Genomic DNA, 21,712 nt, shown 5'->3' with positions numbered 1-21,712 from the left:
ATGCACGTGAGCTCTGAGTTGGCTTGAAGGACATGATGTTGATCTGCAGTGGAACCATTTGTGTCCATAAAAACATTCGTCTGTTATAACACAGCATTACCAAAACAGAGGAGAGTTGTGAATTGAACCCTAGAACATCTAAGAAGTCCCAGTGTGCACTCTGTGTTCTTGTTTTCCCATCCAGTGCTTGCTTTCATTTTACGCTATTAATCTTGCCACTTGGATACCTTTTTCCTCATTTATAAGATATAACTATCCTCTCCAATTTCAAATTGCTGCTGCTTGATATAACCTTACTCACCCTTCAGTTAGTCTCCTGTACACTCTCCATCTCGTGCCATTGCCTCTCATTAATCTCTTGTGCAGAGTTGTCATCTCTCCCTCTTTCCATATTTTTTTTACTCTGCATCAGTTTCTGTATCTTCCTCTGTTGATTAGACTCTTCCTTGCTCAGAGCATAGAAGTGGTGAGATGCAGAACAAGGAGAAGCACATACTGACACCGAGCTGGGAGCCTCAGAAAAGTGGCTGCTTGCTTTTATACCTTGGATGCCCTCCACTACCTCCACTGGTGGCTGTTAATAACTGTGTTGGTGCTGCATAAGGCACTGGGCTCTCTAGAGCTGGGTACATGAGGGCATGAGAGGCAAAGGGCTCTGCATGCAGAAGCAGGAGATAAGCAGTGATCCATGGCTGCTTTTTCTTGGCTGAAAAGGAGGAAGGGCTTGCCTGCTAGAGCACATCTGCTCAACACCTCTCCAGGTGCCCCTGGGAGCACATCAGCGTTTGCACCAGAGTCCCCCCTTCTGCTCTGCCTTAAATATCACTTATGCACAGATAACAGGTCATCTGTCACTGCAGTGTGTGGACTCTCTGTCTGGCCCATCCATAACCTTTCTCAGCTCTGGTGGCAGTAGCCTCCTTTTTTTCGTGTGCTCCTGCCTTTCTCTGCTGTTCTTTGGCAGATTGATGTATTTACTCTGAAATAAGGAGTTTGATTTCCTGCTCCTCTCACATTTTCTGATGTAAAAAGTGACAGTTACTGCTGTCAAATCAGAATTGCAGTGTTTATGGTCAATCTATAGTTGTTTTGCATAAACGAATGTGACTCTGCAAGATGTGAAGCAGCAGGGAATCGCACCCTTCCTCCACAACACTTATTTTCTCCTCATTATTTTACTTCTGTAAAGCCTCCCATGTCTACACGTGCTAGGCAGGGCTGTATAAATCAAAAAATTACATGCAGCGTGCAACACAGCCCTCGTTTAAGCAGTGTCTGAGTGTGAGGTTTGCAAGAGAAAGTCAGGATCTGGCCCACCGTGAATAAATAGAGTGCAATTACACAGACAAAGCCCGTGGTGAGATAACTAATGCTCTTCCTCTCTGTTTGCAGTTCAGAGATGCTGGTCAAGGAGGCTTGTGTAACCAAGCCATCATGCTGATCACCGACGGAGCAGTGGAGGATTACGAATCCGTGTTCGAAAAATACAACTGGCCGGATCGGAAGGTTTGTCTGGGAAGTGATAAGCACAAAGGGAGAGGAAAGGTGCTATCCTGCTATGGTGGGAATAGAAGACCACGAGCCAGGATATCAGGCAGAGCTGATCTTTCAGATCCTCCAATAGCTGTATACCTGTGAGCACCTGGCTGTAAACACAAAGCAAAGCAGCCAGCTGGGTGGAGATCTTCAAGGTGGTAGGATTACAAATGCATGTCTGTCGGTCAGTTAAGGGTTTTTTTCTCGTACACTTCATTTTCTAAAGGTGTGGACAATTAAAATGTTCTCCTGATAACATTATAAAGACTGAGCTGAATACTTCAAAATTTAAAAAAAAAAAAAAAAAAAAAAACAACCAAAACCAAACACCTTTTTGAAAATAGTTTTAATCCCGTGTAGGACTGTTTATAACTGGTCCTGTTTGGGAAAGGTTTGGCTATTACCAGTTCTAATGTTGGGCAGGGAATGGCCCAGAAAAGCTCTCCAGGTGCCCTCCAGCCCTGTTTACTCTGAGGTCTGTGACTACAGGCTTGTACTAGCAGATCTGACTGTGAAAGGGAATAGACCATGTCTTATCCTAAACCCTCCTGATTTATTTGTTTACATCATCCCAGCTAGCAGCAGTGCACAAAGGGAGAGAGAAGCCTACTGAGAGACCAGAGCAAGGGGCTGTTAAAGCAGTTTATTTCAGGATTGGCTCTTTTGTTGGTGGTCAAACATAAGAGAAATGGTAAAGCTTTCTCTAAATGATTCATGCAGCCAGCTGTTCCCTTGGGTAAAGGATTCCTCTGAGCTATAAACCTCTCTGCATGTGGTTGCTGAGTGCCTGGCAGAGCTGCTATCATAAAATCAAACAGAATTTGCACTTCTGCCTTGTTATTCAGATGATGCTGGGTGCTACTTGGCTTTCTGGGCTTGTTGTAATCGGAAATTGAGTTCCAGCCCACAAAATGCAAAACAAATGGTGCAAGAGGCTCCTGTCTCTGTGTGAAAGCAGAGCTATTGCTTTGCACCACAGACAGGCACTCACACCAGCGTGCAACAGGATGCCAAACCTCAGCCATTTGGATTTGGTAGCACATTGCAGCCTAAATCTTCTGTCTTTGTGTTCCTGTTCCCAGGTCCGGGTTTTCACTTACCTCATCGGAAGGGAGGTCACTTTTGCGCCCCAGGTGAAATGGATCGCCTGCAACAACAAAGGTGCTGCACGGGAATGGTTTCCCAATCCCCATCACGCACATCACACGTGGGCTGTGCAGCCACGGGGCCCTGCACCCCGCTAAGGCTCACCCACTGCAGCTGGGGCCCACGAGCCCTTGCCTGGAAGACAACCTAAGGAAAAAGCAGACCCTGCCAGTCCACACGAAGTGTGCCTGTGTCCAGCTAACAGCAGCCCTCCATGCTGAGCCACAGCACTTTCCTGTCACGGTGCCAAGGGACACTCTGACCGAGATTTGTGCTGGCTGTAGTCCACCTAAGTCCCTGTGCTTATTGTGCCCCAGTTGCTGGCTTTTTTTGGACAATCTGTCTACAGCTCTGTCAGAGAGCCCGACATCTTTTGGCTGAGATGTAAAACAAACATCACCTCTTTAAAGATTTTACAGCATTTTTCACAAGGTCTGTGGGTTAACCCCTACATCCTGGCCAAATTCTTTGTGTGTCAGTGGTTTTCATGAGGCACGAGAATAGCTTTATTAATCCCACCCCAAAGCCAATATTCTCTCTAACTGGCATTAAATGACATGAATAGGAAAATCCATTCAGAGTAGGTGAGTCACCTCTATGCACTTGAGGCCAGTTAAAAAGTCAAATTAGCTCTATCAGAGTTTGCAAAGCTAAAGGAGGAAAGAGGGGGGACAAGTTTTCCATGTTTGGGCTTGACATGGCCTCAGTGTGCCTGGAGACAGCGGTGCTTGTTACATCAGTGTCCTGCTTAAACAGGAAAAGGAAGGGAAGACTGAAGTTGGGGGCTGGGTACATCAGCTGTGTTTCAGTCTGAGCAGTCTATGAAATACATGGAGGCATTTCTACTGAAAATCATTGACAGATGAGTTGCTGACCTGCAGAGTGTCTGTGAGCTGGGGATTTTCAAGGCTCAAACGTTCATCTATTAGCACTTTGAATTATGCGTAGCATTTTTAGGTTTTGTTAAATGAAACAAAACCCTGGATTTCAGATTGTATTTCCAGCGATGAGATTAGTGACAGGGAATTTGTGGTGCTTGTTGGTTCATCCTAAAATGTCAGAAGGGGTTCTTCTGAATAACCAGATAACAAAAATATGCTCTTTGCACTTGGATTCTTACTTACCACACTTGAGCTCTGCAGAGGGCTCTGTGATTTTGGTTCTTCTGTTTCAACACATTGTATAGCTCTTATGGTCCTTGTTTTCAAGCACACTAAGCCTGTTTCCACATCACAAAGCTTATCAGAACACGAGCCCTTTCATGTGACAGTGTTTTCCTAGTGATAGGAAAGTTTTCCATCTATCTGATGTATTCCATCCTATACCAAGTATGACCAATCCATGTGGTGAGAAGCAGGACAAGAGGCCTCATGACATTACACTGTGTTAGCACCTCCAACCAGTTAAGCAGCTGGTGTTGAGGACCTTCTGAAAACTTGCAAACATTCTTCCCCTATACTCCTTGTTGTAGCATTCGACTGTTATAGGTCCATCTGTGGGGACAAAGCCTTGGAAATTGGTTACTTGCACTTTTATCTTTTGCTTCCAAGGGGTAGATGGAAGTAGTCACCATCCTTGGATGTAAAGCTAGGCAGACTGAAGAGTGCTGGAAAAAAATCTGGAAGGGAAGGTGGGAGTTTGATCTTAATATAAAATAGTGTAGGGTAAGCAGGTAGGCTGGTGAAACACTTTGTTTGCATATGTTTGGCCTTCAGAACCAAAGGCAGCCTCAGTAGTGGAAGGTTTTGCCCAGGACCCAAAGCAATGTTGTTTATTTGCTTTGCATAAATCTGGTTATGTCAAGACTCAAGTCTTGAGCATTGCTTCAGTATTCTGAGAGAACAGAGTCCATGCTTCAAAACTAGATTTCGGCAGAAACGTGTGCCCACAGAAGCTTATGAATACAAGGCATGCCAAGGCTTTTGTAAAAAGGTAGATGGAGTGTTTGACATCATCTAGTTTTCTAGTTCTTTTTGCACCCACACTTCTGTAAAAATACAGAAGATGCGTTAGCAGAGTGACTCAAGCCTCTGTTTCTCCACAAAGGCTACTACACTCAGATCTCCACGCTGGCAGACGTCCAGGAGAACGTGATGGAGTACCTGCACGTGCTCAGCCGCCCCATGGTCATCAACCACGACCACGACATCATTTGGACCGAGGCCTACATGGACAGCGCGGTAAGGACCCGCAGCACGAGCCTTTGCTCAGCAAACAGCAGGGCCTGTGGGCCAAGCTGGCACAGGTCTTAGGCACACGGCTAGTATGTTAGCCATATAACTTACCCCTGCTTCCCATCTAAATATCTTATGTGTATCAGAATCTAAATAAAGCCCTGAAATTTATGTAATACCGGGAGCTGGCTGGTGGATAGAAATTACTGGTCCCTGGCTCTGCTGATACAGGCAATATTTCTTTTCTACTCGCTGCTGGAGCTGAGGTGTCTATGCAGACTCAGATCTGAGTCTGCAGTGACCCAAGTGCCCAGGACTAATCACACAGGCACAACGTCACCTAAGTAGTGCTTCTGTGAAAGCAGGTTACCTTCTAAAGAATTATTCACAGGAAAGATTAGCCATGGCTCAGGGTATGGGTCACAGAGACTGATTTCCTCCAGACCAGGAGCTAAACTGCACACTGCCTGCCTCTCAAGGATATAGATTTCCTCTGGGGAAGCAGGTTTTCTCTTTTGTTCCTTGCACTAGCAAGACCTGTCACCACCATGGTCCTGTGCCCAGCCCTGAGAGCCAAGGACACATCTCAAAGGACCAGACAACCAGCACTCCCAACGCCCCTTGCTTTGCCTTAGGCCTGCCCTGTCTTGCACCACGAGCAGGTGCTGTCATCACATGGTGTTCCTAAGGCAGCTTTGAAATTCAGAGGAGTGAAGGGAAGGACAAAGGAGTAGATGAAGGAACCTTCCACCTTCCCTTGCACATCACCAAACAGATGTTCCTCAGTCTCCATCTCCACCCCTTTTTACACTGCTGAAAGGGAAAGCCACAGTTTTTCTTCTGTGGCTCTCTGTGCCCTCTATGTGGGAGATAGTTTTTTTCCCTGTATTGGATTCTTCACCCCAGAGAAGTGCCTGCCTTCTGGACAGCTAGAGATGACCAGAAGTCAGCTTTCCCTCTTCCAGAAACAAACCTGAGGTTTCAGGACTGTTTATTCTGTCTGAGGATGAGAAGAATATTCTAGAATATTCAGGAAGGATATTGAGGTGCTGGAGCGGGTCCAGAGAAGAGCAACCAGGCTGGTGAAGGGACTTGAGCACAAGTCCTATGAGGAGAGGCTGAGGGAGCTGGGATTGTTTAGTCTAGAGAAGAGAAGGCTTAGAGGTGACCTCATCACTCTCTTCAACTACCTGAAGGGAAGTTATAGCCAGGTGGGGGTTGGTCTCTTCTCCCAGGCAACCAACAACAGGACAAGGGGACATGGGCTCAAGCTCTGCCAGGGGAAGTTTAGGTTAGATGTTAGGAAGAAATTCTTTACAGAGAGGGTGATCAGGCATTGGAACGTCCTGCCCAGAGAGGTGGTGGATTCACCATCCCTGGAAGTTTTTAAAAAGAGATTGGACATGGCCCTTAGTGCCATGATATAGTAATTAGAGTTGGATCAGGGGTTGGACTTGATGATCTTGGAGGTCTTTTCCAACCCAATCTATTCTATGATTCTATGAAACATTGAGAATGTTTCTGTACACAACCCCGATGTGGGACTGTAGTTGCAGGCTCCAGTCTGGACAACAGCAGCTTTAGGGCGTTCCCCAGCAGCCCTGGGGAACACACACAGTTTTCAGGTTTAAGATCTACGGTGAGAAACATGAGCTCTTTGAGCTTGAATAAAACTAGGGTTGTGTATTTGGGTTTGTAGCAGGAATCCAAGTCACACATGGTGGTGCTCAATGCTGTGCTCAGAGTCAAGACCACAGGAACCCCAAGAAATATCTCCACGGTTGCCAGGCTTGTGCCATCATGGTGTATAAATGTTGTAATTGGGAGACTCTTGTAGGAAGGGACCACTCCCCACTTTTGTTCTGTGTCTGACCACTGAGGCTGCAGCCATGGCACACCAGCTCTGGGAGAGTGAAATGGAGATGTCTTTGCTGCCAAGTGAGAGCTGGGACATGGTAGTTGAATGTACTAGGCAAAACCTCCAGAAATGCTACTAATTACCCAGAAAGTTTATGTTATCAGTGGGCTTGTCACCTCTGGCACTGGTGTATGGGGTCACACTTCCCAGGGCAGCCACAGGGATTTGTTTGCTGCACATTTGTTGCTGCATCTCTTTTCTTGCCTTGTGTCTTGGCTTGCTGTTCCCTTCCTCTGTCCCAGCCTCTCCCATCTTTGATTCATTCCTCCATTCATGCATTCATTTATGTGTTCATCCATGTCTCTCACTAGCTGCCACAGTCTGAGGAGGTAACTGCACCCCCGTGTTTTGTGAGCGTGCTGTTTCCCTTGTGCCAGTTGGTGTGTCAGTGCCGGCGTTCACAGCCACAGCTGGCCTGTACATCTTGGGGAGGGTGGTGGCCACAGCACTGAAAGAGTCCTCTTGCACTGGCAAGAAGAGGAGAGGAAATGCTGGATGTACTGGGGAGCTGTGCTGTGCTGCTGGCTCAGAGTAGGTAGGGGTGTCTGTGTTGTGCAGTAGCTTAGTTCACCTTTTTCCATATGTCCAGTAAGTGCCAGGGAAGTTTACTTGCCATGTGTTAGTGCGAGTGTTGCTGTGAATGGGAAGTTTCCACAAAAAATCATCTGGAATAGTACCTCAAGATATCAGGCACAAATCCCCATCAAGTGACTGTACAGATTATTGACTGGCTCCTTTATGGCCCCCAGCATGTATTGTAATGAAGAACAGGAGGTCGTTTCTTGCCTTGCTACTTATTTGACCAAATGAGAGAGAAAAGGGGGGGGGGGTGCTACTGCCAACAATGACTTCGATTCTTTTGAAAGCTTGGCATGTTTGGGAGACTCATTTGCATGTGTCTTACCTGTTTACCTCCTTTCATGTGTGTTTTTAGAGCACTGGGAGCATCTCTTACCCCGTTACATGTGCGTGTCCTGTATCCCTCATAGAGATAGCTCGCTCCTTTGTATCTGTTTGGATCATGATTTTGTCTCTGTTTTTCCTACACTTAGATGGTTGAGTAACAAGTATATATAAGTAGGCTTTGTGTGTACTTGTGCCTGTTAAATATTTGCCTGTGGTGTTTTTCATCTGTGGTATTCATATGTTTGCAATATAGACAATACCTTGTTTGTGGTTTTGCTCACATTTGTGCTGCTTTGCTCCATTCTGTGCTCCTTGTGTTGGTGGTTTTTACACTTGTTGCATAAGTGCTCATGTCTGCACTCCTAACACGTGGTGGGTATAAACTGTGCCACCACTTCTACAGGTTCCTGTCTCTTCATTAAAACAACTCCTCAATTTCTCCTGCTTCAACATATTTCACTGGCTTTAATCCCATCCTCATCACCTCACACGAGCAAGCATCCACCCCACCATCCTCTTGGATACAGAGTATTTAAAAGTGCTGCCATCTGGCTTGTCGAGGAGTGTGGGAGGCAAGGAGGTGGCTAATTGTAATCAGCATCTGGGGTCCTCGGGAATTCCAGTGCCTTCCATTTGGGAATGTTACTGCACTTGCTAACACACATTCCGTTATTCTGTGGCAGCTCTTTGCATCTCAGGCTCAAAGTCTGTTGCTCATGACGACGGTGGCTATGCCAGTCTTCAGCAAGAAGAATGAGACGGTGAGTGCAAGGTGGGCTTTGCCGTCCTCCCAGCCAGCAGAGGTGACAGGATGCAGTGGACCTTTGCAGGGTATTAAAGCCAATAGGGCTCTGAAAGAACATTCCAGCCACTGGAAAGTGCGACAGACCTCTGGCAGGATGGATGGCTGATAATTTATCTGCCAAAATGATAGCCTATCACGTCCTCTGAATGCTATTTCTTCAAAATACCTCTTAAATATGACATTTATCTTTGTTTTATCCCTTCCATTTTCAAAATGTGCCTAGTTCATTGACCCTAAAATTTCAGGCTGGAAAAAATCATTACCTTGTCTAGTCTGACTCTTTTACTGCAGACCTTTACATTTCACACAGACAGTCCTTGACGAGCCTAATAACCCGGTTTTGGCAAAAACGGCGTTGAAGAAAAGCATCCAGTAGCAAGCTCTCCATTGTGGTTTCTCACTCTCCACTAAAAACCGGTGTCTAAATTCTGCTTTCAATTTGTCTGGTCTCACTTTCCTGTCATAATGGCTTCCTCTGCTAGATCAAAAAGCCTGTACCCTTTGGCATGTTCTCCTGGGAAGCATTTCCTACACTGCCATAAAGTCAAACCTGCCTATCTTGATAAGATAAAAAGGCTGAATTATTTAAATGTCTATGATAAGGGCATTTCCTCCGGGATTCAAAACCCATTGGACACTCTTTTCTGTACAATTTCTTGTTTCTCAGCATCCTTTTAAAATGGTGGACAGTATCTTTCCTTTGCTGTATGAGGGATAAACTCTTCATGCAGGTCTTACAAACAACTGTCTGCCTTCTCCACCTGAGGCTGGCCTTAGACTGTATTGGCACGGTGGTGCAGTGGGAGTCTGTGTGTCATTCTTCCATCATGCTCCATTAATAATGCTAATTAAACAACCAGTTTCCCATATCGTGGAGGGGGAATTTCTTTTTCCTATTTTATATTCGGTATTTGGTTTAGTTGACCCAAGTTATCAACCAATCTATGTTCTGTTGCGTGACTGTCTTGACCTTATTGCTATTTATACATACTGAATGCAGGGGTTTGCCCTCAAAACTTGTTTTCAGTGATTTTATGATGCTTCTGAACCCTAGTAAATAGTACTGACTAGTATTGTGTAGAAATACTCCTCTCCATAAACCCTGGAACAACTTCTTTAGACTTTTTGAAGTATGTTAATTGGTTTTAAATAAAGACACTCACACAAGCATAGAGAGGCTACGTGAGAGACTAGTAGGAAGACAATGTGCTTTCAGGTAGAAAACTACCCAGGTCTTGCTTCTGAAAATGGATTCTCCTTTGGTTTACAGCGATCTCATGGCATTCTTCTGGGTGTGGTGGGCTCTGATGTACCACTGAGGGAGTTGTTAAAACTTGCTCCACGGTATAAGGTAAGACTCAGACAATGCAATTTGTTCTTTTGCACAGAAAAGTTGTTAATCATTCTCTCATGGGCATGACTGAAAAATCATTTCTGTGCCTGTAAGGAAAACTATGAGCATAAGGGAAGAGATTCTGGATGTGGTGATGTGTGGTTTCTGTATAGCACCAGTGAAATTCACTACTAGAAGCTCTTGGGCTGCATCAGGAACACAAGAACTGGATGATCCAGTAGACTGGCAAAATGTTTTGGAAGTTTTGCGTTTTGATGGTCACCAACCTAGAGCCCTTGGAAATGACAGCCTATCTTAGAGGAATTAAAGTTTTATATCCAGTTCCCAGTGGACAAGAGTTGCCATTGCCAGCTGGCAAAAAATGTATTGGTTTCACTGTCAATATTCTTTGGAGAAAAAGTGAGGGCTGAATGGATTGTGGAGAGCCAACTCTTCTGTCATGCCTAAAGAGGTTTCTTTCTCCAGATCAGCATGAAGATTTTTTGGCAGGACAGTGCACAGAAAGTTGGCTCTCACTGACTTTTGCTGCACCTAGGTAGAGTATATGCTTCCCAGACTTGTTTGTCAAAAAGCTTTCCATTAGCTCTATATTCAGTGCATCTAAAAAACCCCTCATGTTCATCCACAGAAAATCCCTCCAGAGATGCACTGTTTAGTTTGGTTTCTGCTGTCAATTCCGTGCAGTGACCCTTTGCTCAGTCAGGCTGCACACCAGGAGACAACAAACCCATCCAAGGACCACCACGAAACGAGGAAATTTGAGCCATCATTTCAAGTTTTCAGTTTCTCTTAAATAACTATCAGACAGCTACTACCAGTTAGGCAGTTGCCCAAAACCTGATTGCTGAAGGCTCACAGGACTGAAAGTGCTGTCAGAAGCTATGAATTTCTGTGGCGCTCCCAGACATGGATACACAGCAGACTATTAACATGAAGCTGCAGGAAATGATCCTTCAGGCAATCCTGGAACTAGGAGTGTCAGGGTGCGTGCATTCAGCATGCAAAAGCTGGATGATTTGGGCCTGGGGGAACCTTGTCTAGGAGTTTCAATTTTTATACATTTATTTTTCGTGTAAGATTGATACTTTTTCATCTTCCTCTCTCCATGTCACTCAAAGGCCAGGTGTCACAATAATCTTTCTTCTGGCCCAAGAAGGGACACAGTTCTTTCCTCCAAGCAGTGCCAGGGAAGGAGGGAAAATTATTTGGATTTCTTTACATCAAAGGCAGGACACATCTTCCCAGAAGCTCTTCCAACTCCAAGGCAGTTTAGAAACCTAGGACTCTCAACTTGAATTCCCTGGAATATGGGTTGCAAAAGGACCAGTTCCAGAGTTCCAGCCCTCAAGAGCTTGTGTATTAATGATCATGCTTACTTGGCTGGGAAGTTTCAGCTTTAACAGGCAAAAAAGAAGTTTGCTGATCCAGTGTCTTGGTTTCATTCTTGCCACGCTGAGCTGAGCCAAGTGTGCTTTACAAAAAACTGCTTCACACAGAGACAGTCCAAAGTTTTGATCTGGGATGTGTGAAATACAGAATTCATTCCCTGAATGCACAGACGGATTGTAAATGACTTACCTCCTCACTTTCCTACTGTTATCCCTCCAGGATTGTCTCTCTAGGAAAATAAAGTTGCAACATTTTTTTGAAGATAGAAACCTTAGCCGTTCTTGTTTTCCTTGAGACACCTCTTGTTTTGGCAAGCACAGGCTATCTGCAGACTTTTAGCTGGAATTTGTATTATATATGGGCTTGAGCTGAGTAATTGCTCTCTCGGAAATCTCTTGCAGATCAGGTCAGACAGTGCCTGCTCTTGTTAGATTATGCTATTCCTTAAAAAGCATTTTAAGACTACAGGCTTGTACAATTGGCCTAGGCTAGGTCTGGTCCTGCCAACACTGAAACATAATGCAGAGCTCCTCTCAAGGCCGACCGGGTTTCCAGGGAAGCCGTCCGTGAGCTTCATACTCACTTGTTCATTCACTGCTCTGCACACGTAGTGATGGGCACACAGACCTGTCACTGCAGTTTCTGTGCGGTTTACAACATTTACAACATTCCCCATCGCTGCCCTTTTTATGAGTGGCTCTGCTGTGCCTGCTGTGGAGAGCTCAGTCTGCCTCTGGGTGGTGATTGTCCACAAGGACAGTCAGACTGTAGGAGGGCATCTCTCTCTGGATGTGTACACAAAACCAACTACCTGTCCATCCTTTTGTGCATCCAAGCACAGTGAGTCTGCCTGGACAGAGCAGTCAGAGATCTGGAGATAAATGGTTTGGGATGGACCCTTTTTTCTGCTGGTCAGTACCTATAAAAGGAAAATATTTCTGACTATCAGTGGTGCCAGAGTATTAGTGGGACCCATTACACAGCACTGTTTCTAGCTAAAGCACTAATCATTCTAATGCCTCTTTCTTCAGCTGGGTGTCCATGGATACGCCTTTCTGAACACCAACAACGGCTACATCCTTTCCCACCCAGACCTCCGTCCTTTGGTACGTATAGCTGCGAATCTGAGAACCTTTGCTGACTTGAAAACAGTGACTTTCAGGGGTCCTTCCAATTTGGGGTGGTTTTTTTTGAGCTGTGAAGGCTACCAGGCTCTGATATAAAGGCACCCAGGAGCAAGAGGGCCAGAGAAAATAAATAGACATATATATAGACATATATCTGTATACACATGGGTATGAAGCACAGGGTACCCTGCCTCCCTGTTCTCTGTAGGACTGCATGTGAGGGCTGTATTTGTGTGCCCTTGCTGCACTGTGGGTGCACATGTATCTGTGCCCATGCAAGGTTTCACTGCTAGGCTGCAGAAACAGGTCCCCTTGCTCAGGCATATCTCCTACGGGGAGATTCAGCATGAGTAGCACCCCAGTAATAACTACCCAGAGGATTTGGACATTTTAGGATTCTGAGCCTAGCAGGGTGTGTACCACCAATATTAGTAACACGGTAAGTCAGAGACCAGTGGATTGCAAACACCTTCTGGGACTCGAGGGAGTGGACATAAGGACAGCGCTATTCCCTCATGGTGCCATGGGGAGCTCCAGGCCACCCATCTGTTTGCAGACACACAGCTGGCCTCGTTAGTCAGAGAGCCAGGCACGCAGTGATTTTACATTTCCTACACGTGCCGGTTGGCACAAATCCACCTGCACACAGCTCTGAGGGGTAGCGTGGTCACCGGCAAGAGAAAGGGCCACACAGCAGCTGTCTGCAAAAAGGCAGCTCTGCACAGGGAGACCACTGGCACAGGGAAGAGAAGGGGTGCACTGTGTTTCCAGGGACAGGCCAAGGCAAAGCTAGGCAGGGGCAATGCTTTATCCTTCCACCTTAACTTGGCCTCTCTCAGTCTGCTTCACGCCTTTTCCCTCACTTGGAAGATGACAATGAAATAGCTCTCTTTCATCAGTTAGCTCTAGGTGAAAAGTCTACCCTCAGTGGGGTCAAAACCTAACTCCTGTCAGGAAAGATCTCCTGCTGGTATTATAATGTTAATGGGTTTATACTCTGAGCTGCAGGGAAAAAAATGGTTTTCTGGAGGCAAGTGTGTTGTACTGATCTGTTTAGAAGAAGGAGGCCATAGCCTTTACCTGCAAGTTTACCTGTGTTTCTCCCTTCTTCCAGGATCAACCTCTCCCATTTGAATTCTCCTAGCCCCTCACTGCCTGTGTAAAGAAATACATGACATAGGACCAAGAAGGCACTTGCACAAAGGCTGCCTTCCTAGTCAGAGAATAAATGAGACACCCTTGTTCTTCAACCAATTCTTAAAGGGTTAGTTTAGAAAGTTATCTAGCCACTTATTGGCTATTTTCCTTTCTTTTTCTTTCTTTTTCTTTTTTTTCCCCTCCAATAAACACCAGTACAAAGAAGGAAAGAAACTGAAGCCTAAGCCAAACTACAACAGCGTAGATCTCTCAGAAGTGGAATGGGAAGACCGGGAGGAAATAGTGAGTATCAGAAAGTGAATTTAGCCTTGTTTGTAGTTCCTTCTTTCTTTTACTTTGTTTGCCTGTATGGAAGGTGTGGGGGAGCAGTGGGCATTCCTGTGTTTTTCTGTGCCTGAACTGGCTCTGAGTAAGAGAGGCTGGTGTTCTAAAAGAGGACAAGAGATGAAACTACTCTGCAAAGTGCTTGGCTTCCATCCCAGTAGGAGTTTACCTTCACCAGCAACAAAGAGGGAAAGTGCTGGCACAAGGAAGGAAGTGCTTTGGAGGGTGCTCCATGGAGCCAGTCTGAGCATACATGGCCCAAATGCTGCCTTAATACAAACCCAAGGTAGCTTTAGGAGTCTGGCATTGTCCTGTGATGTTACCCATACATGCAGGATGTGAGATACAGCTGAAACCACTCAACTAATGAGATCTGCAGCAAGGAAGAAAGTTCACTCAAAAAGAGTCTAGAGCTTGGAGTTACTATCAATACCAGACAAAGAGGATAAGGGACTTAGGCACTTAGGAAAAACAAATTTTCAGAAATCACATTATTTCACAGGTGTAGAGGCACAGAAAATAATAGCTGACCAGAGGGAAAAGATTAGAAAATACCTTTTCTACTGTCTTTTGACAAAAATTATTAAAAAATGATAGACAAGAAAGAGCATGCATCTTAATAGCTGCATAGTGCTGCTTTGTATAACTAGGAACCTAGATAAAATGAGAAGGTAGTGAGGTTCCTCCGTGGCTGGTTTTATTTTACTCAGAAGAAGTAGGAGAAAAGAGATACTTAAGTTACTAAGATAAGAACTGAATTTGGAGTAAGACAGAATTAGCTGTGAGACAGATGCTTCTGGATTACAGGGGAAACTGCTGAGATAAACGGATCTGATGCTATAGATATCCACTTAAACAGGTAGGACAAACAAACTGACCAGCAACAGGATCAAAGTAGCCACTGCCACTAGGGCAATGGGTACACCAAAGGAACTTGGGAAGGGGAAGAGTGGAAAATTCAGAAAGAAAACACAGCAGAAGTGGGTGTGAAACATGGAAAGCAAGACAAAATAAGAGGCTTTACATGTAGTGGCACCACCAAGATGCTGGTTGCCAATGGCTTTGTGTAGGTCCACTGATAACTTATAGGAGCTCTGCTCCCACTGTAGTTTTTCTCTCACTGGAACCACTTTTAGAGCTGTTGCTCTTTACCTAGTTTGCTATTAAAAAAAGAAATAATAATCCGGGAAATGAGAGAGCTTTGCTTTGCTCTCCTATTTATTTGGCTAGCAGGTTCCTGTCTGACCAAATAACACTGATACCTGAATGCAACTACGATGCAAAGTGTAAGGCTTTTGTCCATAGGCAATCAGAATAAAACTAACCACGGAGGGGAAAAAGTCATGAAACAGGCATGAATAATAAAGCCACTTTGTGTTTCTCTGCTGCACCTTCCAGAAGAAAGAAAGGTTGCAGTCACTGAGGGTACAGAGACATTCAATGACGTGAACTATATCTGCAGTGTGACTTCAGCAAGTCTAGAGACTCTCAAGATACACCCACTGCAGCAGAAAGCTGCCAACATTTCAACACTCAGATTTGCAGCTATGGTATTAGATCAATGACAGACTCAACATCAGTTGCAGTACAATCTCAGCAACACTGATAAGCAGCAAATTCAGACTGGAAAAATATGCCCAAGTGCTAATGATGTGTAATACAGCCAGCTGCTAAAAGGAAATCCAGTGGAGGGAAGATGGATTGTCTGGAAAATACCAAGTGATGCACAATGGTACTATCTGCAGCCAGGCAGCAGCAAGGGTTTGGGCTTGCTTGTGAAGCAACACAGGGATATTCACAGTGTGAGGGGGAAAAGGGAAAGGGTCGAGAGTCTAGAGCAGAAGACATATAAGGGATGGTTGAGGTGACTTGGTTTGTTCAGCCTGGAGATGAGGAGACTGAGGGGAGACTTCACAGCAGTCCACAGCTTCCTCATGAGGGAAGGCAGAGGGACAGGCACTGATCTCTTCTCTCTGGTGAGCAGTGACAGTGAGAGGGAACAGCATGAAGCTGAGTCAGGGGAGGTTTAGGTTGGATATTGGGAAAAGGTTCCTTACCCACAGGGTTGTTGGGCACTGGAACAGGGAAGTGTCACAGCACCAAGCCTGACAGAGTTCAAGAAGTTTTTGGACAACACTCTAGGACACAAAATGTGATTACTGGGGCTGTGTTGTGCATGGCTAGGAGTTGGACTTGATGATCCTCGTGGGTCCCTTCCAACCTAGGATATTCAATGATTCTAAATCCAGAACCCACAGCAAATGCTGCAGGCTGTCAGACCAGAACAGAGAGTATGCCGTGGCTCTGGCAGGAGGTCAAACAACTCTTAGCCAAAAAGGAGTAATAGTACCAGTCAGTGTTTTCATTTCCAAGATGGGGGCCTTGGGAAACATGAGCTTTATATTCTAGGTCTGTAAATAACCCACATCAAACAGACATAGTAAACAAAGCCGTGGCCTTGTAAAGCAAATGCAGTCGAGACTGGCTAGCACCTGAATGGAGGCCTGTCTCTGGAAGTAAGGAAACAATTTGTGTGAATGAATAAGTTACTTCCCACCTATTTTTTCTATCCAGGCTGAAGCAATAGACTGATATGCTCTGGCAGGCTGGGCCTGAAGTCAAAGCCTCTGCACTTGTGGAAAAATTTCCTGGCTCTTTCTTGCAAGAGGCTGGGAGTCACCGTGAAAATTAAATTTTGGAACCTGGATTGAATAAAGTGGTCTTCTCACTGCCTACCCTGCTGACATACAGTCTTGCCTTGCTGCGCTAAACAGCTGCTTTGCTGCACCTCAGAAGTGGTGCTGAATACAGCCTATAATTTATAAATCAGTTTTAAAAATGTCAAAGAGCTTTGGATTCAGTCCGGGGGAGTTAGTGAGTTTCTCAGTTGTCTCCTCTTCCAGGCTCTCAAAGCACTGTGCTAATGACTTTCTGGCTGCCAAACGGGGAAGTCTGAAACTCAGACTGGCAATTTCATAGATTCCAGACCCTTTCTTTGTGCTAAAAAGACATATCAACAGGCTTTCAGCATAAACCATTACTACCCTTTGTCACTTATCAGCCTGACTGAACAAGGATTCTGACCACCGAGAACAGGTTTTCAGTTTAAAGGAAGCAAGAAAGAGCTGGGAAGGAGAGGGAAGCTACAGTCACTCTTTCTGCCAGCCACTGTATGTTAATGACAAGTGAGTCTATTAATTCCTGCCCTGCCTGGAGACACTAATACCAAACTTGTTCACTTCTGCAGCTGAGAACTGCCATGATCAATGGGGAAACAGGCTACCTCTCTATGGATGTGAAGGTCCCTGTGGACAAAGGGGTAAGAAATTATCCTTCTGTTCAGGTCACACGAGAGAGCAGATGGGAAGTGGATGCTGAAGAACCACAAAGGATGTGGTGCTAATGCTCAGTATTTCTGAGTGTGAAGATTTTATTGTTTCACCACATACATAACTCGTGTGCTAAAGACATCTAGAAAAGCATCATTAGAAGTGCTCCTTACACCTACCAATATTCTGCTCTTAGAAAAGTATTGGAAACACCTCTCAGCTCCCTACTTTTTCCAGGCAAAGCCAAAAAGCATGTTGTTCACTGTTTATGGGGCTGTGAGAGGAGAGTATCAAGAGTTTAGAATGGGGAAGATGATGCTGATCTGAGCTAGACAGAAAGAAGTTTGGAGACTATTTTGCCACTCCCTTTCCCTACCCAAAACCACTCATGAAAACTTTGTCCCTCACTTTGTCAGAATGTGATTTCCTTTATCCAGGGCCAGGATTAAATTTCTATGCAAATATTTGCAGATGTTTTATGAAAAATCCTAGCGAAATGTAGACTTCTGAACATTCCCTACCAGTTCTAGGGTAGGGTTATACATCTTCCCTTGGAATCAGTGCAAGATTATCTTGTACATTTATGTTCACTGGTACTTTTTCATTCAGGTTTATTTAACTCTCTTAAAGATTTTGGCTTTCATCATTTCCTGTTAGGAAGTATTCCAGAGTCCTGCAAGTTACACTGCCCAGAAGTCTTCCATATTTCAGGAAAATTTTCCATCCTTTACAGAGAGTATTTTTTTCAGTGGCTGGCTGAACTGCTCTCATGCTAAGCCACAGTCAGCACCAATTCCAACAAACTGCTCGCAGCCACTGCTGAAAATAGTGCCACTTCCTAATGAAGACACCCCTCTGTTTCCTTTCAATGGTTGTACTGCAAGATCTGGTCACTACATTTTCTCTATTCTTGGAGTTTGCAACTCTCAGGTTCGTGTCAATGGCTTGGCCTTTCTTCTCCCAGGCATTACCAACATCTACATTTGAAATATTTGCACACTTTTCAGTCCAAGCAATTCAGCCATTGTGTTTGCTCTCTTCGTGTCTTTTATAATTTCTGGTGCACAAGTACCAGGGCTTTGCTGAATTAGAGTTCTGTTTCCCTGTTGCTCTTTAGAGAGCATATATTCTCTGCAATGAAATATTTCTGAACAGGGAGCCCCAAATCTCCTTTCTCCTGTCCCTTCAATTTTTCCTCCCTCCCACAGCTCCGCTGGAATTGCCGCCTTCACTTCTGTGTTTCTTAGCTATTTTTTTCCAGTTGCCATTTTTCCACAAGAAACCCACTCCTCCTCTTCATCCAGCCTTTCTAATTTTAAGGTCTGTTGAGACTTTTATTCAGTATGCAGAGAAATGTTGTTTTATTTTGTCTTGCAGATCCCTGTACATAAGGGCTGCTAAGGCAGAGTCTGTCTGTTCCTCTCATTAGATCTTTTTCCCTTGATAGCCTGTTGTTTACTGTTTCTTTTTGTTTACAATGCTGCAGCTGGTTCTCACTTCGTATCTTTTTTAAGCCCACTTTAACAGATTCCTTAGAATAAAATTTCATGAGAAGCTGTTTCAAGTGCTTTATATAGACCCACATACATTGCATGTCCTTTATTTCCTTCATTCCTCTACCTTAGTTATTCTGTCAGAAAAGCAATCAAGGTTTTCAAGCAAAATCTATTATTTGTAAGCCAAGATTGCTTATTTTGCTAGCTTAACCTCTTTGTCTCTGTGCAGCATCAACAACACTTCTGAGTCATCCAGTGATATCTTTTTAGTTCAATATTTTAGAGACATCTTTCTGCTCCTCTACCCAGAGGAAAAAAAAAGAAAAAAAGATAACAAAAAGTAGCCTTGGTAGAGAGGAATTACCTGTTTCATTCTGCAACACTGGAAGCCTTATGAAGCACAACAGGAAACTGAAGTATGTGACAGTTTTATTATTATCAGAATACACACAGTGAGAACCAGAAATGAAATTTAGCAACTCCCACTTTTCCCCTGCTAGCTGATGAAGCAGATCAGCATTGAAACAAAGAAAGTGATGACAGAGCCTTGAAACAAAGAGAAGGAGGCAGTCAGACTGCAGAGAGAAGGCCTGAATGAAGGGATAGAGTTTATTCTGTCAACCACGTAAACATCGATTTCCCAGGTTGATCTCAGGAAGGTATTGAGAGCAGAGTGAGACAGAGAGGGGAAAATAAGGAACAAATACAAGAGGCAGTTTTTAGAGAGATCAAGTGGCAAAAATGCCTTTGCTTGCAGCTGGAGTACAAAAGACTTGTGACTGTGAAAGCTAAAGAGCGGGGACATGGGTAGGAGCTGTGGCAAACCACTGGCAGTGGCAATAGCCAGGACTGGATACCTAATACAGTGACAACACCAAAACTGGAAACACACATGTTCCCAGACTGCAGGGGATGGTAGTCAGCTATCCTGGCATGGTGCCAACATGCCCATGCTCTTCTCTTCTCCCTTGATCCCCACTCTGTAGCAAAGTCCTGTCTGACCATCCTCAGCCCTGCCTGGCTCAAGGGTGCCTCTGCTTCTCTTCCATTCCATGGATAAGTGGTGATACCTCCAGCTGTCTTGGAGCAGGCTGGCCACCTCCTCTCTCCTCTTGCCCAAAAAGAGGTTTGCCCTCCCTCCCTCAAGCTGCAAGTGCTGAGTGGCTGCATGTGCAGAAGAGGGGCAGGTCAGGGGAACAAAGGATGAGCAGGACAAGCCTGGCTAAAGGAAAGGGTATCAGAATAGTGGCCAGATCTTCTTCTCCATGCCTCCCTGCCTCCACCATCAGATCAGACAGGCAAGAAAAGGGAGGATTAATACCTCTTCTACCTCAAAACATCACCATGTCATGTTCTTCAGGGGTATCACAGCACTTTGGAAGATCTTGCACATCAGGAGGAATCACTTCACTGAAAGAGTTATTAAACATTGAAATGAACTGCCCAGGGAGGTGCTGGAGTGACCAACCATCCCTGGAGAGGTTCAACAAACAACTGGATATGGCACTTAGTACTCTGGGCTAGTTGACAAGGTAGTGATTGGTCAAAGGTTTGATTCGGTCATCTTAGAGATCTTTTCCAACCTAAATGATTCCGTGTGATCTTGACACAAAGACCCCATTGCTCAGCAGTATAGAGCTGTCATACATGATGAGAGAGAGAGAGAGAGGAGGGAAGGGGTTGAGCCACCTGCCACCTCTTCACCTAAAAATATCCCCCATCTCCATCAGCCCAATAAGCACAAAGTCGGTGCTCGCTGTGGAGCTGGAGCTGGCTTATCCTTTGTGCCTCGCTCCACTTCCACTGCTGCACGGCTTCAGCAGCTTAGAGCAGGCACAACTCTCCCTGGGGAACACTGAGTTTTCTGTGTTCACTCCCCTGTCTCCCACACACATCCTCTCACCTCGTTTTCAGACTGGGTCTAGGATTTTAAACATATTAGGGTTCATATACTGGCATAAGGCTTGGATAGAAACTTTCCAAAAACTTTTCTCCTTTGGAAAAGAGTTCCACTGAAATCAACACTTTCCTACAGGAAAAGGCCAGTCTGGCAAACAGATGAAGTTCTGAAGCAGCTTTCAATAATCTGAAATGTCAGTCTGAAAAAAATATTTGCATGTGAATCAAAACGGCTTGGATTTGAATCAGCATTTTTTTTTCCAAATTTAAAACGTAAATTTTTTTTTTACTGATGTTTTTTAACAAAATTGGAATATGCTAATGTCTTGTCCCAGTTTGGCATGAAAGCAAAGGTCAGGAATATTAGTATTTCCCACAGGAGTGGGGAGACTTGGCCCCAGCTGCCCACACACACAGTGGGTATGTTTGCCATCTTTCTACGTGCCCCACTGAGCCCCCCTCCTGCTGGAGATGATGATGATGATGATGTGCAAAGCTGTCAAGGTTGCTGTGTATGGCAAAAGAGCAGTAGGGCCCCAGCATGTTGGCTTGGAGGGTGTGAGAGGGAGGGCAGCTTCCCCCCACCCCTTCCTGCAACCGGTGCAGGAGCTCCAGAGCAAAGAAAGGTTTAACTGAAGCCCTAGTTGGAAAGACAGAGTGGCTGCCTGGATCCTGAAAGAGCTGGATATGCTGAATACTGCACATTCATCCCTGCTTCCAGCCAGCCCTAGCAGGGTGTGAAGTGTTGGTAATGATCGACTGCTTCTGCTTAGCCTTGGGGACACATATCCTTGGTCCCCACCACCACCATGCTCTTGGTCTGTCAGATGGTCTCTCACTTTTCTTATTCCTGCTCTTATTCCAGAAACGAGTTCTTTTCCTCACCAATGATTATTTCTTCACGGACATCAGTGGCACACCCTTCAGGTGAGCAAGGACTATGTGACACCAACACAGTGTATCAGAAGTATGATCATGGACAGCAGATTGGTCCCTTTTCTTCACCAAACTGGCTACAACTCATGAGCAGAGCAGTGTGAATAACTGACTTCTTTCTTCCTATAGCCATTAAAATATTGTTTGGGGTCAACTCAAAAGGAATATTATGATTTATCTGAAGTTCAGAATACAAAAGCTATGCCTTGGGTGAA

At 44.9% G+C, this 21,712-nt stretch overlaps 1 protein-coding gene across 1 annotated transcript in view; it reads left to right on the top strand.

The window, feature by feature from the left end:
- The window catches only part of CACNA2D4 (calcium voltage-gated channel auxiliary subunit alpha2delta 4), a 114,981-nt gene that overhangs the window by 16,205 nt on the left and 77,064 nt on the right, over positions 1–21,712 (top strand). The window contains exons 9-17 of the mRNA XM_050325557.1: positions 1,393–1,506; positions 2,619–2,697; positions 4,729–4,862; positions 8,364–8,441; positions 9,756–9,836; positions 12,260–12,334; positions 13,709–13,795; positions 17,085–17,156; positions 21,427–21,488. Of these exons, the coding sequence (XP_050181514.1) occupies positions 1,393–1,506; positions 2,619–2,697; positions 4,729–4,862; positions 8,364–8,441; positions 9,756–9,836; positions 12,260–12,334; positions 13,709–13,795; positions 17,085–17,156; positions 21,427–21,488 (782 nt within the window). The remainder of the gene's footprint in view (positions 1–1,392; positions 1,507–2,618; positions 2,698–4,728; positions 4,863–8,363; positions 8,442–9,755; positions 9,837–12,259; positions 12,335–13,708; positions 13,796–17,084; positions 17,157–21,426; positions 21,489–21,712) is intronic.

The sequence above is a fragment of the Myiozetetes cayanensis genome, unplaced genomic scaffold, assembly GCF_022539395.1.
Source record: "Myiozetetes cayanensis isolate MyiCay16 unplaced genomic scaffold, myiCay2020 scf3, whole genome shotgun sequence".
Lineage (NCBI taxonomy): Eukaryota > Metazoa > Chordata > Aves > Passeriformes > Tyrannidae > Myiozetetes > Myiozetetes cayanensis.
This window is presented reverse-complemented; position numbering and strand designations above follow the sequence as displayed.